The following is a 16,383-nucleotide window of genomic DNA, read 5'->3' on the forward strand; positions in this document are numbered from 1 at the left end:
CTACAGTACCTCTCCTCTCCTCCTCTCTCTCTACCTCCTCCTCTCTCTCCATCTCTACAGTACATCTCCTCTCCACCTCTACCTCTCTACCTCCTCCTCTCTCTCCTTCTCTACAATACCTCTCCTCTCCACCTCTACCTATCGACCTCCTCCTCTCTCTCCATCTCTACAATACCTCTCCTCTCCTCTCTACCTCTCTACCTCCTCCTCTCTCTCCATCTCTACAATTCCTCTCTACCTCTCTACCTCCTCCTCTCTCTCCTTCACTACAATACCTCTCCTCTCTCTCCAATACCTCTCCTCTCCACCTCTACCTCTCTCTCTCTCTCTACCTCCTACTCTCTCTCCTTCTCTACAATACCTCTCCTCTCCTGTCCACCTCCTCTCTCTCCATCTCTACAATACCTCTCCTCTCTACCTCTCTCTTTCTACCTCCTCCTCTCTCTCCATCTCTACAATACCTCTCCTCTCCTCTCTACCTCTCTCTCTACCTCGTCCTCTCTCTCCTTCTCTACAATACCTCTCCTCTCCACCTCTACCTCTCTCTCTACCTCCTCCTCTCTCTCCATCTCTACAATACCTCTCCTCTCCTCTCTACCTCTCTCTCTACCTCGTCCTCTCTCTCCTTCTCTACAATACCTCTCCTCTCCACCACTCCCTCTCTCTACCTCTCCTTCTCCCTCTCTCTATGTCCCTCTCATCCTCTATTCCTTCTCTAGTCATGATGACGTTCAGAGGGACACGTCATTGCGATAGAAAACAATGCCTCATGTATACAGAGCTGTGTGTGTAGTTGTAGCTGGCTGACATGCTGCTAGACTACAGCCACATCTGCCTTCATTAAGACCGTATCCACCAGCCACTGTAATGGATGGCACAGCAGTTAATAAAGACCAGAGTAATTGATGCCAGAGTCATCGATCACACCGCCTGTTTTCCCAGCACTGTTACTGCACAAAAGTTGAACTATTTTCCACTTGAGACGCCTGGAGCGCTTTGCCAAAAAACAGTCCACCCACACTATCTGAAAACACTGGAATTAAAGGCTTCAGTGGTACTTTGAAAAGACTCAACCCCCCCCCCCTCACCTAATCCATCACACAGAGGTAACTGGAGACCAGAATAATGGGAACCATAGAAACTGATGGATGGCAGGGTGGTGTGTTGAGCCCAGAGGGAAGATAAGCGGTTGGTAGAAGGAGAGAGAGTGCAGTTTAGTTGATGCTGAGGCAGAATCACACAAGGGGTCTGAAATGATGCTTTACTCCAAATATAGTGAACTACTTTTGAGTGAGTCAATATGTGGGTCCTGATCAAAAGTAGTGCACAACACAGGGAATAAGGTGCCATTTAGGACATAACCCAACTAATACCCTATTCCCTATATAGTGCACTACTTTAGACCAGGGCCCTATTCCCTATATAGTGCACTACTTCAGACCAGGGCCCTATTCCCTATATAGTGCACTACATCTGACCAGGGCCCTGTTCCCTATATAGTGCACTACTTCAGACCAGGGCCCTATTCCCTATATAGTGCACTACTTCAGACCAGGGCCCTATTCCCTATATAGTGCACTACTTCAGACCAGGGCCCTATTCCCTATATAGTGCACTACTTTAGACCAGGGCCCTATTTAGGATGCACCTTGTCTTTATAGTCTCCCATCGGAGTGTGAGGTAGCTAGCCATGTTAATGAAGGCCACAGCTGCAGCTCCAACTGGCTCTGTGCTGATTCAGTCTGTTCAGTAGACAGACAGACAGACAGACATCACCACAACATCCCTCAGCCTCTAGCCTCATCAACCCTCACTATTTCTCTCTGTGCCCCTACACTCACCCTCTCTCTCTCTGTGCCCCTACAATCACCCCCTCTCTCTCTGTGCCCCTACACTCACCCTCTCTCTCTCTGTGCCCCTACACTCACCCCCTCTCTCTCTGTGCCCCTACAATCATCCCCTCTCTCTCTGTGCCCCTACACTCACCACCTCTCTCTCTGTGCTGATTCAGTCTGTTCAGTAGACAGACAGACAGACATCACCACAACATCCCTCAGCCTCTAGCCTCATCAACCCTCACTCTTTCTTTCTGTGCCCCTACACTCACCACCTCTCTCTCTCTCTCTCTCTCTCTCTCTCTCTCTCTCTCTCTCTCTCTCTCTCTCTCTCTCTCGCCAAGAGTGTGCAAAGCTGTCATCAAGGCAAAAGGTGGCTACTTTGAAGAATCTGAAATGTAAAATATATTTGTTTTAACACTTTTCTGGTTACTACGTGATTCCATATTTCATAGTTTTGATTTATTTATTCATTTATTCTACAATGTAGAAAATAGTAAAGATAAAGAAAAACCCTTCAATGAGTAGGTGTGTCCAAACCTCTGGTACTGTATACCTCATCACATTCTATCTGACATCTACAGACAGTTCCCTGGACTTCATGGTAGTTTCTGCTCTGACATGCACTGTCAACTGTGGGACCTCCCTCTCTCTCTTTATCTTTCTTTCTCTTTCCCTCTCTCTCTCTCTCTCTCTCTCTCTCTCTCTTTCCCTCTCTCTTTCTCTCTCTCTTTCTCTCTCTCTGTCTCTCTTTCCCTCTCTCTCTCTCTCTCTCTCTCTCTCTCCCCGTGTCTCTCTCTGATCTCTCTCTCTCTCTCTCTACCTCTCTGTCTCTCTCTCTCTCTCTCTCTCTACCTCTCTCTCTCTCTCTCTCTCTCTCTCTCTCTACCTCTCTCTGTCTCTCTACCTCTCTCTCTACCCCTCTCTCTCTCTCTCTCTGTCTCTCTCTCTCTACCTCTCTCTCTCTCTCTGTCTCTCTCTCTCTCTACCTCTCTCTGTCTCTCTCTCTCTCTGTCTCTCTCTCTCTGTCTCTCTCTCTCTCTCTCTGTCTCTGTCTCTGTCTCTCTCTGTCTCTCTCTCTCTCTCTCTCTCTCTCTACCTCTCTCTCTCTCTCTCTGTCTCTCTGTCTGTTTCTCTCTCTCTCTCTCTCTCCCCCTGTCTCTCTGTCTGTCTCTCTCTCTCTCTCTCTCTCTCTCTCTCTCTCTCTCTCTCTCTCTCTCTCTCTCTCTCTCTGAGGACATACATGATGATGTAGTGAGGGTGGGGGGCAGTGTGCGTCCCTGACTGTAACCCTACAGATCTCTCTGATAATAACTGACAGAGACAGATCACATTGAGAACATCACATATCACACACACTGCCACCAGAGCAATATACATGAATCACACACACACACACACACACACACACACACACACACACACACACACACACACACACACACACACACACACAGGGAGCCACCAGGCAATATATATCACCAAGCCACTAGGGTGGGCTATATCAAATAGCCACGCAGGAGGAGGAGGACTGATATATTTCACACAGCTAACGGAAGCAACATACTGTATATCACATGACCACATGGGACAAATATATCACCTAGATTCCTAGAAATATGAGGGAGATACAACTCCCACTCCTATAGTGGGATGATATAGGATGACGTATCACTCAACCACAACAGTTATATCAACTATAAATAAGAGGGAGATACAACTCCCACTCCTATAGTGGGATGATATAGGATGACGTATCACTCAACAGTTATATCAACTAGAAATAAGAAGACAGTGTTTCCCCTATATTCATCTAGCAGCGGTGGCCCTCATCACAATCACCAATCATACCATGACTGGGTAGGGCATAACATTACAATCACCAATCATAACATGACTGGGCAGGGCATGACAATGACATCACCAATCATAACATGACTGGGCAGGGCATGACAATGACATCACCAATCATAACATGACTGGGCATAACATCACAATCACCAATCATAACATGACTGGGTAGGGCATAACATTACAATCACCAATCATACCATGACTGGGTAGGGCATAACATTACAATCACCAATCATAACATGACTGGGCAGGGCATGACAATGACATCACCAATCATAACATGACTGGGCATAACATCACAATCACCAATCATAACATGACTGGGCATAACATCACAATCACCAATCATAACATGACTGGGCATAACATCACAATCACCAATCATAACATGACTGGGCTGGGCATGACAATGACATCACCAATCATAACATGACTGGGCAGGTTATGACAATGACATCACCAATCATAACATGACTGGGCAGGGCATAACAATGACATCACCAATCATAACATGATTGGGCAGGGCATGACAATGACATCACCAATCATAACATTACTGGGCAGGGATTAATAATGACATCACCAATCATAACATGACTGGGCAGGGCATAACAATGGCATCACCAATCATAACATCCTCAATAAGCCCAGTTATTAATGCAATTCATATCTCCCAGATTTTTTCTTCTCATCGCCAAGGTGACCAGAATCTAATAGGCCGTAGCCAATCAGCATTCTGCTCCACCATATTCCATTGGTGTATTCTGTGATTGGGACTATTTAACGTCTCAATGAGAGCATGACACCAGTGTCATAATTGATTAGGACGGGACAGATGACAATCTGTCCACTGAATACTAATCCATACTGGACCATGGGACTACGCCACAGTGCACAATATACTGTGGTACCATGGACCTAGCACCATGCCTCAACACCACCATGGACCTAACACCATGGACCTAACACCATGGCTCAACACCACCATGGACCTAACTCCATGGACCTAACACCATGGCTCAACAACACCATGGACCTAACACCATGGACCTAACACCATGGACCTAACTCCATGGACCTAACACCATGGACCTAACACCATGGACCTAACACCATGGACCTAACACCATGCCTCAACACCACCCTGCTCAGTCATGTCCTGCTTAGGCCTGTTTACACACCAACACAGCAAAAATCAGCTTCTCATTGATCTGAATTTCATTGATCTGCACGTCCAGCCCTTATATTTATTCTCACAATGAAGTGTTTTAACATTGTATTTTCAGGACAACCAGGGCTACAAGTAGAACACAAAACTATTTCACATCAAATCAAATCAAATGTATTTGTCACATACACATGGTTAGCAGATGATGTTAATGCGAGTGTAGCGAAATGCTTGTGCTTCTAGTTCCGACAATGCAGTACTAACCAACGAGTAATCTAACCTAACAATTCCAGAACTACTACCTTATACACACAAGTGTAAAGGGATAAAGAATATGTACATAAAGATATATGAATGAGTGATGGTACAGAGTGGCATAGGCAAGATGCAGTAGATGGTATAGAGTACAGTATATACATATGAGATGAGTAATGTAGGATATGTAAACAAAGTGGCATAGTTTAAAGTGGCTAATGATACATGTATTACATAAAGATGCAGTAGATTATAAGAGTACAGTATATACATATACATATGAGATGAGTAATGCAGGGTATGTAAACATTATATTAAGTAGCATTGTTTAAAGTGGCTAGTGATATATTTTACATCAATTTCCATCAATTCCCATAATTAAAGTGGCTGGAGTTGAGTCAGTGTGTTGGCAGCAGCCTACCCTCTGGAGAGCCTTACGGTTGTGGGCGGAGCAGTTGTCGTACCATCTGTAGAAGTTTGTGAGTGCTTTTGGTGACAAGACGAATTTCTTCAGCCTCAGCCTTCTTCACAACGCTGTCTGTGTGGGTGGACCAATTCAGTTTGTCCGTGATGTGTATGCCAAGGAACTTAAAACTTACTACCCTCTCCACTACTGTTCCATCGATGTGGATAGGGGGGGTGCTCCCTCTATCCACAATCATCTCCTTTGTTTTGTTGACGTTGAGTGTGAGGTTATTTTCCTGACACCACACTCCGAGGTCCCTCACCTCCTCCCTGTAGGCCGTCTAGTCGTTGTTGGTAATCAAGCCTACCACTGTAGTGTCGTCTGCAAACTTGATGATTGAGTTGGACGTGTATGGCCACGCAGTCGTGGGTGAACAGGGAGTACAGGAGAGGGCTCAGAACGCACCCTTGTGGGGCCCCAGTGTTGAGGATCAGCGGGGAGGAGATGTTGTTGCCTACCCTCACCACCTGGGGGCGGCCCGTCAGGAAGTCCAGTACCCAGTTGCACAGGGCGGGGTCGAGACCCAGGGTCTCGAGCTTGATGACGAGTTTGGAGGGTACTATGGTTTTAAATGCTGAGCTGTAGTCGATGAACAGCATTCTCACATAGGTATTCCTCTTGTCCAAATGGGTTAGGGCAGTGTGCAGTGTGGTTGAGATTGCGTCGTCTGTGGACCTATTTGGGTGGTAAGCAAATTGGAGTGGGTCTAGGGTGTCAGGTAGGGTGGAGGTGATATGGTCCTTGACTAGTCTCTCAAAGCACTTCATGATGACGGAAGTGAGTGCTACGGGGCGGTAGTCGTTTAGCTCAGTTACCTTAGCTTTCTTGGGAACAGGGACAATGGTGGCCCTCTTGAAGCATGTGGGAACAGCAGACTGGGATAAAGATTGATTGAATAAGTCCGTAAACACACCAGCCAGCTGGTCTGCGCATGCTCTGAGGGCGCGGCTGGGGATGCCGTCTGGGCCTGCAGCCTTGCGAGGGTTAACACGTTTAAATGTTTTACTCACGTCGGCTGCAGTGAAGGAGAGTCCACAGGTTTTGATTGTGGGCCGTGTCAGTGGCACTGTATTGTCCTCAAAGCGGGCAAAAAAGTTATTTAGTCTGTCTGGGAGCAAGACATCCTGGTCCGTGACGGGGCTGGTTTTCTTTTTGTAATGCGTGATTGACTGTAGACCCTGCCACATACCTCTTGTGTCTGAGCCGTTGAATTGCGACTCTACTTTGTCTCTATACTGACGCTTAGCTTGTTTGATTGCCTTGCGGAGGGAATAGCTGCACTGTTTTTATATTCGGTCATGTTTCCGGTCACCTTGCCCCTGGTTTAAAGCAGTGGTTCACGCTTTCAGTTTCACGCGAAGGCTGCCATCAATCCACGGTTTCTGGTTTGGGAATGTTTTAATCGTTGCTATGGGAACGGCATTGTCAATGCACGTTCTAATGAACTTTCTCGTTGAATCGGTGTATTGATCAATGTTGTTGTTGGAAGCAATGAGGGAAACTATCCCAGTCCACGTGATCAAAGCAGTCTTGAAGCGTGCAGTCAGATTTGTCGGACCAGCGTTGAACAGACCTGAGCGCGGGTGCTTCTTGTTTTAGTTTCTGTCTGTAGGCAGGGAGCAACAAAATGGAGTCGTGGTCAGCTTTTCCGAAAGGAGGGCGGGGGAGGGCCTTATATGCGTCGCGGAAGTTAGAATAACAATGATCCAGGGTTTTACCAGCCCTGGTTGCACAATCGATATGCTGATACAATTTAGGGAGTCTTGTTTCCAGTTTGCAAAGAGTCAACTAAATAAATAAATAAATAAACAGTTGTATTCATGCGTTTTATTGACAAATGCCAATACAAAACATAAGGTCCACCAAAGCAAAAACAAGTACAGAAATGGTTTGCTCACTGGGAAATATCCAACTAGTCAGTGACAACTGTGTGGAGTTTGTGACAGCAACTATGTGAGCTTATTACAATATTATAGACATCTATAATGACACGATGTCCTGGGATTTCCTATGATCTATGTAGAAGAACCCCTTACAGTATTAGAGACACAATGTCCTGGGATTTCCTATGATCTATGTAGAAGAACCCCTTACAGTATTAGAGACACTATGTCCTGGGATTTCCTATGATCTATGTAGAAGAACCCCTTACAGTATTAGAGACACTATGTCCTGGGATTTCCTATGATCTATGTAGAAGAACCCCTTAAAGTATTAGACACTGTGTCCTGGGATTTCCTATGATCTATGTAGAAGAACCCCTTACAGTATTATAGACACTATGACCTGGGATTTCCTATGATCTATGTAGAAGAACCCCTTACAGTATTATAGACACTATGTCCTGGGATTTCCTATGATCTATGTAGAAGAACCCCTTACAGTATTATAGACACTATGTCCTGGGATTTCCTATGATCTATGTAGAATAAACCCTTACAGTATTATAGACACTATGTCCTATGATCTATGTAGAAGAACCGTATCTTCTAGCGACTCTTCTGTAGCTTGTGAGGTCATAGACCTAAACATGTCACACGTGCGTGTTCCTGAGAGCCTCAGCTTTTCAGAGATCACTTTAAATAGTTTGTAGCTCAAACCAATCTGACTCAACAGACTTTTTCTCTCACAAACACAGCTCTCACTCAGCCCCCGTTAGATGATCCAATGTTCTGTAGCCCAAACATACGATGTGTATCCTTTCCTGTAGTCAAATGACCAAATCACCCTGATGTGGAATCATGGGTTTCTATGCCAAACGGCTTAGTTATATTTCAGTTTTCTGTGATGTATATGAAGTGTAATGTTGGGATGAAAACTCAAAATGTAAGACATTTCAACTCTATATCTGACATGATACAGGTGTCTTCTTTTGTTAAGCCCATAACCATGTGTGTGAGGTGGATACTGTTGTTAAACCCATAACCATGTGTGTGAGGTGGATACTGTTGTTAAACCCATAACCATGTGTGTGAGGTGGATACTGTTGTTAAACCCATAACCTTGTGTGTGAGGTGGATACTGTTGTTAAACCCATAACCATGTGTGTGAGGTGGATACTGTTGTTAAACCCATAACCATGTGTGTGAGGTGGATACTGTTGTTAAACCCATAACCATGTGTGTGAGGTGGATACTGTTGTTAAGCCCATAACCATGTGTGTGAGGTGGATACTGTTGTTAAACCCATAACCATGTGTGTGAGGTGGATACTGATTGGCCCTGATTTAGCCCACTGCAGTAAAGGGTTTTAAAAGGGGTTGGAATTCCTAAATCACGCCGACGGGACGACGGTGAGATTCACTGGCTAAAACAACAGCACAGGGTAATACTGTAACTATTCCTCACTGTTGAGCCCAAGTGAAGACTGTAAAACCGGCCCCATACTGACATCATATGGGCTTCTGGTTAAATGTCGCAGTAAGAAGATGCCGAGGGGTTTCAGATGACAGAGGTCAGGCTTAGGGTCTGGGTTAGGGGCCAGGGTCTGGGTTAGGAGCCAGGGTTAGGGTCTGGGTTAGGGGTCAGGGTTAGGGTCTGGGTTAGGGGTCAGGGTTAGGGTCTGGGTTAGGGGTCAGGGTCTGGGTTAGGGGCCAGGGTCTGGGTTAGGAGCCAGGGTTAGGGTCTGGGTTAGGGGCCAGGGTTAGGGTCTGGGTTAGGAGCCAGGGTTAGGGTCTGGGTTAGGGGTCAGGGTTAGGGTCTGGGTTAGGGGTCAGGGTTAGGGTCTGGGTTAGAGGTCAGGCTTAGGGTCTGGGTTAGAGGTCAGGCTTAGGGTCTGGGTTAGGGGCCAGGGTTAGGGTCTGGGTTAGGGGCCAGGGTTAGGGTCTGGGTTAGGGTCTGGGTTAGGGGTCAGGGTTAGGGGTCAGGGTTAGGGGTCAGGGGTCTGGGTTAGGGGTCCGGGTTAGGGTTAGGGGCCAGGGTTAGGGTCTGGGTTAGGGGTCAGGATCTGGGTTAGGGGTCAGGGTCTGGGTTAGGGTCTGGGTTAGGGGTCAGGGTTAGGGTCTGGGTTAGGGGCCAGGATTAGGGGTTAGGGTCTGGGGTCAGGGTCTGGGTTAGGGGTCAGGGTCTGGGTTAGGGGTCAGGGTTAGGGTCTGGGTTAGGGGTCAGGTTGAGGGTCTGGGATAGGGGTCAGGGTTAGGGTCTGGGTTATGGGTCAGGGTCTGGGTTAGGGGTCAGGTTTAGGGTCTTGGTTAGGAGTCAGGATTAGGGGTTAGGGTCTGGGGTCAGGGTCTGGGTTAGGGGTCAGGGTCTGGGTTAGGGGTCCGCGTTAGGGTCTGGGTTAGGGGTAAGGGTCTGGGTTAGGGGTCAGGGTTAGGGTCTGGGTTAGGGGTCAGGTTTAGGGTCTGGGTTAGGGGTCAGGGTTAGGGTCTGGGTTAGGGGTCAGGTTTAGGGTCTGGGTTAGGGGTCTGGTTTAGGGTCTGGGTTAGGGGTCAGGGTTAGGGTCTGGGTTAGGGGTCAGGTTTAGGGTCTGGGTTAGGGGTCAGGGTCTGCGTTAGGGGTCAGGGATCTTACCCTCAGCATCCAGCAGTCTGTCTATGCCCAGGGTTTGCTCAGCCTTGCTGAAGGCGTGATCCAATCTCTCCATGGCACTCTTCTGCTTCTCCACAATGCTCCAATCAAACAGCTCGGGCCTGCAGGGGGCAGGAACAGAATGAGCCAATCAGATTCATCCTCTAAACATCCTCTAGCCAATCAGACCACTCTGTTCCAGACTAAATGCCAACAGGTAAAGGAGTAGAAGAGCTGATTGGATGATGACTGGGCAGATTAGGGCTTTTCTTATTGAATCCTGTTCTGAGGGCTAACATCTGACCTGCGACCTGTGGATGAGTGTTATGGATGAATGTCTCTGACCTGACTCGACTGATTAAGATTTAACATAGTGAAAACTAATGAAATGTTGATTTTCTCTATCAGGAAAGGATGGTGTGTCCACTACCAAGTATTCTGATGAGTTTAACAATGATTCTGTATCTCTTCTGTAAATGCTTCCTGAGGCCGGCTGCCTTGGGAGAGCAGTTAGTGAAACTCTGCAGGTCTATAAAGGAACCAGAAAACAGATGTTAAGAGAGCTCCCAATTCAAATCAAAGTTTATTTGTGACGTGCGCCGAATACAACAGGTGTAGTAGACCTTACAGTGAAACGCTTACTGACAGGCTCTTGCCTATAAACAGGAGGTACCGGTACATGTGCGAGTCCATGTGCAGGGGCACCGGTTAGTGGAGGTAGTTGAGGTAATATGTACATGTAGGTAGAGTTAAAGTGACAGTGCATAGATAATAAACAGAGAGCAACAGCAGCACAACAGAGAGGGTGGAGGGGACGACAATGCAGATAGTCTGGGTGGCCATTTGATTAACTCTTCAGGAGTCTTATCTCTTGGGTGTAGAAGCTGTTAAGAAGCGTTTTGGACCTAGACTTAAGGCCCAATGAAGTAAGGCCTGGACATTAGTTTGTTGTTGCCCTACGTTTTACACACACACATACCTGCATACACACACAACCCACCCATCTATACTGATGTATTATGTGTTAATACAGTGGGTGATGTATTATGTGTTAATACAGAGGGTGATGTATTATGTGTTGATACAGAGGGTGATGTATTATGTGTTAGTGGTGTTGATACAGAGGGTGATGTATTATGTGTTAGTGGTGTTGATACAGAGGGTGATGTATTATGTGTTAGTGGTGTTGATACAGAGGGTGATGTATTATGTGTTGATACAGAGGGTGATGTATTATGTGTTAGTGGTGTTAGTACAGTGGGTGATGTATTATGTGTTGATACAGCGGGTGATGTATTATGTGTTAGTGGTGTTGATACAGAGGGTGATGTATTATGTGTTGATACAGAGGGTGATGTATTATGTGTTGATACAGAGGGTGATGTATTATGTGTTAGTGGTGTTGATACAGAGGGTGATGTATTATGTGTTGATACAGAGGGTGATGTATTATGTGTTGATACAGAGGGTGATGTATTATGTGTTAGTGGTGTTGATACAGAGGGTGATGTATTATGTGTTGATACAGAGGGTGATGTATTATGTGTTGATACAGAGGGTGATGTATTATGTGTTGATACAGAGGGTGATGTATTATGTGTTAGTGGTGTTGATACAGAGGGTGATGTATTATGTGTTGATACAGAGGGTGATGTATTATGTGTTGATACAGAGGGTGATGTATTATGTGTTAATACAGAGGGTGATGTATTATGTGTTAGTGGTGTTGATACAGAGGGTGATGTATTATGTGTTGATACAGCGGGTGATGTATTATGTGTTAGTGGTGTTGATACAGAGGGTGATGTATTATGTGTTAGTGGTGATGATACAGAGGGTGATGTATTATGTGTTAATACAGAGGGTGATGTATTATGTGTTAGTGGTGTTGATACAGAGGGTGATGTACTATGTGTTGATACAGAGGGTGATGTATTATGTGTTAGTGGTGATGATACAGAGGGTGATGTACTATGTGTTGATACAGAGGGTGATGTATTATGTGTTAGTGGTGTTGATACAGAGGGTGATGTATTATGTGTTGATACAGAGGGTGATGTATTATGTGTTGATACAGAGGGTGATGTATTATGTGTTGATACAGCGGGTGATGTATTATGTGTTAGTGGTGTTGATACAGAGGGTGATGTATTATGTGTTAGTGGTGTTAATACAGTGGGTGATGTATTATGTGTTAGTACAGTGGGTGATGTATTATGTGTTGATACAGAGGGTGATGTATTATGTGTTGATACAGAGGGTGATGTATTATGTGTTGATACAGTGGGTGATGTATTATGTGTTAATACAGAGGGTGATGTATTATGTGTTAATACAGAGGGTGATGTATTATGTGTTGATACAGTGGGTGATGTATTATGTGTTAGTGGTGTTGATACAGAGGGTGATGTATTATGTGTTGATACAGCGGGTGATGTATTATGTGTTAGTGGTGTTGATACAGCGGGTGATGTAGTATGTGTTGATACAGCGGGTGATGTATTATGTGTTGATACAGAGGGTGATGTATTATGTGTTGATACAGAGGGTGATGTATTATGTGTTAGTGGTGTTGATACAGAGGGTGATGTATTATGTGTTGATACAGAGGGTGATGTATTATGTGTTAGTGGTGTTGATACAGAGGGTGATGTATTATGTGTTAGTGGTGTTGATACAGAGGGTGATGTATTATGTGTTAGTGGTGTTGATACAGAGGGTGATGTATTATGTGTTAATACAGAGGGTGATGTATTATGTGTTAGTGGTGTTGATACAGCGGGTGATGTATTATGTGTTAATACAGAGGGTGATGTATTATGTGTTGATACAGTGGGTGATGTATTATGTGTTAGTGGTGTTGATACAGAGGGTGATGTATTATGTGTTGATACAGCGGGTGATGTATTATGTGTTAGTGGTGTTGATACAGAGGGTGATGTATTATGTGTTAGTGGTGTTGATACAGAGGGTGATGTATTATGTGTTGATACAGCGGGTGATGTATTATGTGTTAGTGGTGTTGATACAGAGGGTGATGTATTATGTGTTGATACAGAGGGTGATGTAATATGTGTTAGTGGTGTTGATACAGAGGGTGATGTATTATGTGTTGATACAGCGGGTGATGTATTATGTGTTAGTGGTGTTGATACAGAGGGTGATGTATTATGTGTTGATACAGAGGGTGATGTATTATGTGTTAATACAGAGGGTGATGTATTATGTGTTAGTGGTGTTGATACAGAGGGTGATGTAATATGTGTTAGTGGTGTTGATACAGAGGGTGATGTATTATGTGTTGATACAGCGGGTGATGTATTATGTGTTGATACAGAGGGTGATGTATTATGTGTTAGTGGTGTTGATACAGAGGGTGATGTATTATGTGTTGATACAGCGGGTGATGTATTATGTGTTAGTGGTGTTGATACAGAGGGTGATGTATTATGTGTTAGTGGTGTTGATACAGCGGGTGATGTATTATGTGTTAGTGGTGTTGATACAGAGGGTGATGTATTATGTGTTGATACAGAGGGTGATGTATTATGTGTTAATACAGAGGGTGATGTATTATGTGTTAGTGGTGTTGATACAGAGGGTGATGTAATATGTGTTAGTGGTGTTGATACAGAGGGTGATGTATTATGTGTTGATACAGCGGGTGATGTATTATGTGTTGATACAGAGGGTGATGTATTATGTGTTAATACAGAGGGTGATGTATTATGTGTTAGTGGTGTTGATACAGAGGGTGATGTAATATGTGTTAGTGGTGTTGATACAGAGGGTGATGTATTATGTGTTGATACAGCGGGTGATGTATTATGTGTTAGTGGTGTTGATACAGAGGGTGATGTATTATGTGTTGATACAGAGGGTGATGTATTATGTGTTAGTGGTGTTGATACAGAGGGTGATGTATTATGTGTTGATACAGAGGGTGATGTATTATGTGTTGATACAGAGGGTGATGTATTATGTGTTAGTGGTGTTGATACAGAGGGTGATGTATTATGTGTTGATACAGAGGGTGATGTATTATGTGTTGATACAGAGGGTGATGTATTATGTGTTGATACAGAGGGTGATGTATTATGTGTTAGTGGTGTTGATACAGAGGGTGATGTATTATGTGTTGATACAGAGGGTGATGTATTATGTGTTGATACAGAGGGTGATGTATTATGTGTTAATACAGAGGGTGATGTATTATGTGTTAGTGGTGTTGATACAGAGGGTGATGTATTATGTGTTGATACAGCGGGTGATGTATTATGTGTTAGTGGTGTTGATACAGAGGGTGATGTATTATGTGTTAGTGGTGTTGATACAGAGGGTGATGTATTATGTGTTAGTGGTGATGATACAGAGGGTGATGTACTATGTGTTGATACAGAGGGTGATGTATTATGTGTTAGTGGTGTTGATACAGAGGGTGATGTATTATGTGTTGATACAGCGGGTGATGTATTATGTGTTAGTGGTGTTGATACAGAGGGTGATGTATTATGTGTTAGTGGTGATGATACAGAGGGTGATGTACTATGTGTTGATACAGAGGGTGATGTATTATGTGTTAGTGGTGATGATACAGAGGGTGATGTACTATGTGTTGATACAGAGGGTGATGTATTATGTGTTAGTGGTGTTGATACAGAGGGTGATGTATTATGTGTTGATACAGCGGGTGATGTATTATGTGTTAGTGGTGTTGATACAGAGGGTGATGTATTATGTGTTAGTGGTGTTAATACAGTGGGTGATGTATTATGTGTTAGTACAGTGGGTGATGTATTATGTGTTGATACAGAGGGTGATGTATTATGTGTTGATACAGAGGGTGATGTATTATGTGTTGATACAGTGGGTGATGTATTATGTGTTAATACAGAGGGTGATGTATTATGTGTTAATACAGAGGGTGATGTATTATGTGTTGATACAGTGGGTGATGTATTATGTGTTAGTGGTGTTGATACAGAGGGTGATGTATTATGTGTTGATACAGCGGGTGATGTATTATGTGTTAGTGGTGTTGATACAGCGGGTGATGTATTATGTGTTGATACAGCGGGTGATGTATTATGTGTTGATACAGAGGGTGATGTATTATGTGTTGATACAGAGGGTGATGTATTATGTGTTAGTGGTGTTGATACAGAGGGTGATGTATTATGTGTTGATACAGAGGGTGATGTATTATGTGTTAGTGGTGTTGATACAGAGGGTGATGTATTATGTGTTAGTGGTGTTGATACAGAGGGTGATGTATTATGTGTTAGTGGTGTTGATACAGAGGGTGATGTATTATGTGTTAATACAGAGGGTGATGTATTATGTGTTAGTGGTGTTGATACAGCGGGTGATGTATTATGTGTTAATACAGAGGGTGATGTATTATGTGTTGATACAGTGGGTGATGTATTATGTGTTAGTGGTGTTGATACAGAGGGTGATGTATTATGTGTTGATACAGCGGGTGATGTATTATGTGTTAGTGGTGTTGATACAGAGGGTGATGTATTATGTGTTAGTGGTGTTGATACAGAGGGTGATGTATTATGTGTTGATACAGCGGGTGATGTATTATGTGTTAGTGGTGTTGATACAGAGGGTGATGTATTATGTGTTGATACAGAGGGTGATGTAATATGTGTTAGTGGTGTTGATACAGAGGGTGATGTATTATGTGTTGATACAGCGGGTGATGTATTATGTGTTAGTGGTGTTGATACAGAGGGTGATGTATTATGTGTTGATACAGAGGGTGATGTATTATGTGTTAATACAGAGGGTGATGTATTATGTGTTAGTGGTGTTGATACAGAGGGTGATGTAATATGTGTTAGTGGTGTTGATACAGAGGGTGATGTATTATGTGTTGATACAGCGGGTGATGTATTATGTGTTAGTGGTGTTGATACAGAGGGTGATGTATTATGTGTTGATACAGAGGGTGATGTATTATGTGTTGATACAGAGGGTGATGTATTATGTGTTGATACAGAGGGTGATGTATTATGTGTTAGTGGTGTTGATACAGAGGGTGATGTATTATGTGTTGATACAGAGGGTGATGTATTATGTGTTGATACAGAGGGTGATGTATTATGTGTTAATACAGAGGGTGATGTATTATGTGTTAGTGGTGTTGATACAGAGGGTGATGTATTATGTGTTGATACAGCGGGTGATGTATTATGTGTTAGTGGTGTTGATACAGAGGGTGATGTATTATGTGTTAGTGGTGATGATACAGAGGGTGATGTATTATGTGTTAATACAGAGGGTGAT

At 44.0% G+C, this 16,383-nt stretch overlaps 1 protein-coding gene across 1 annotated transcript in view; it reads right to left on the bottom strand.

The window, feature by feature from the left end:
• The window catches only part of dmd (dystrophin), a 462,454-nt gene that overhangs the window by 319,356 nt on the left and 126,715 nt on the right, over window positions 1-16,383 (bottom strand). Inside the window, exon 7 of the mRNA XM_090209468.1 lies at window positions 10,090-10,208. Within this exon, the coding sequence (XP_090065594.1) occupies window positions 10,090-10,208 (119 nt within the window). The remainder of the gene's footprint in view (window positions 1-10,089; window positions 10,209-16,383) is intronic.

Source organism: Oncorhynchus mykiss, chromosome 18 (assembly GCF_057628025.1).
Source record: "Oncorhynchus mykiss isolate SJ-2025 chromosome 18, ASM5762802v1, whole genome shotgun sequence".
Lineage (NCBI taxonomy): Eukaryota > Metazoa > Chordata > Actinopteri > Salmoniformes > Salmonidae > Oncorhynchus > Oncorhynchus mykiss.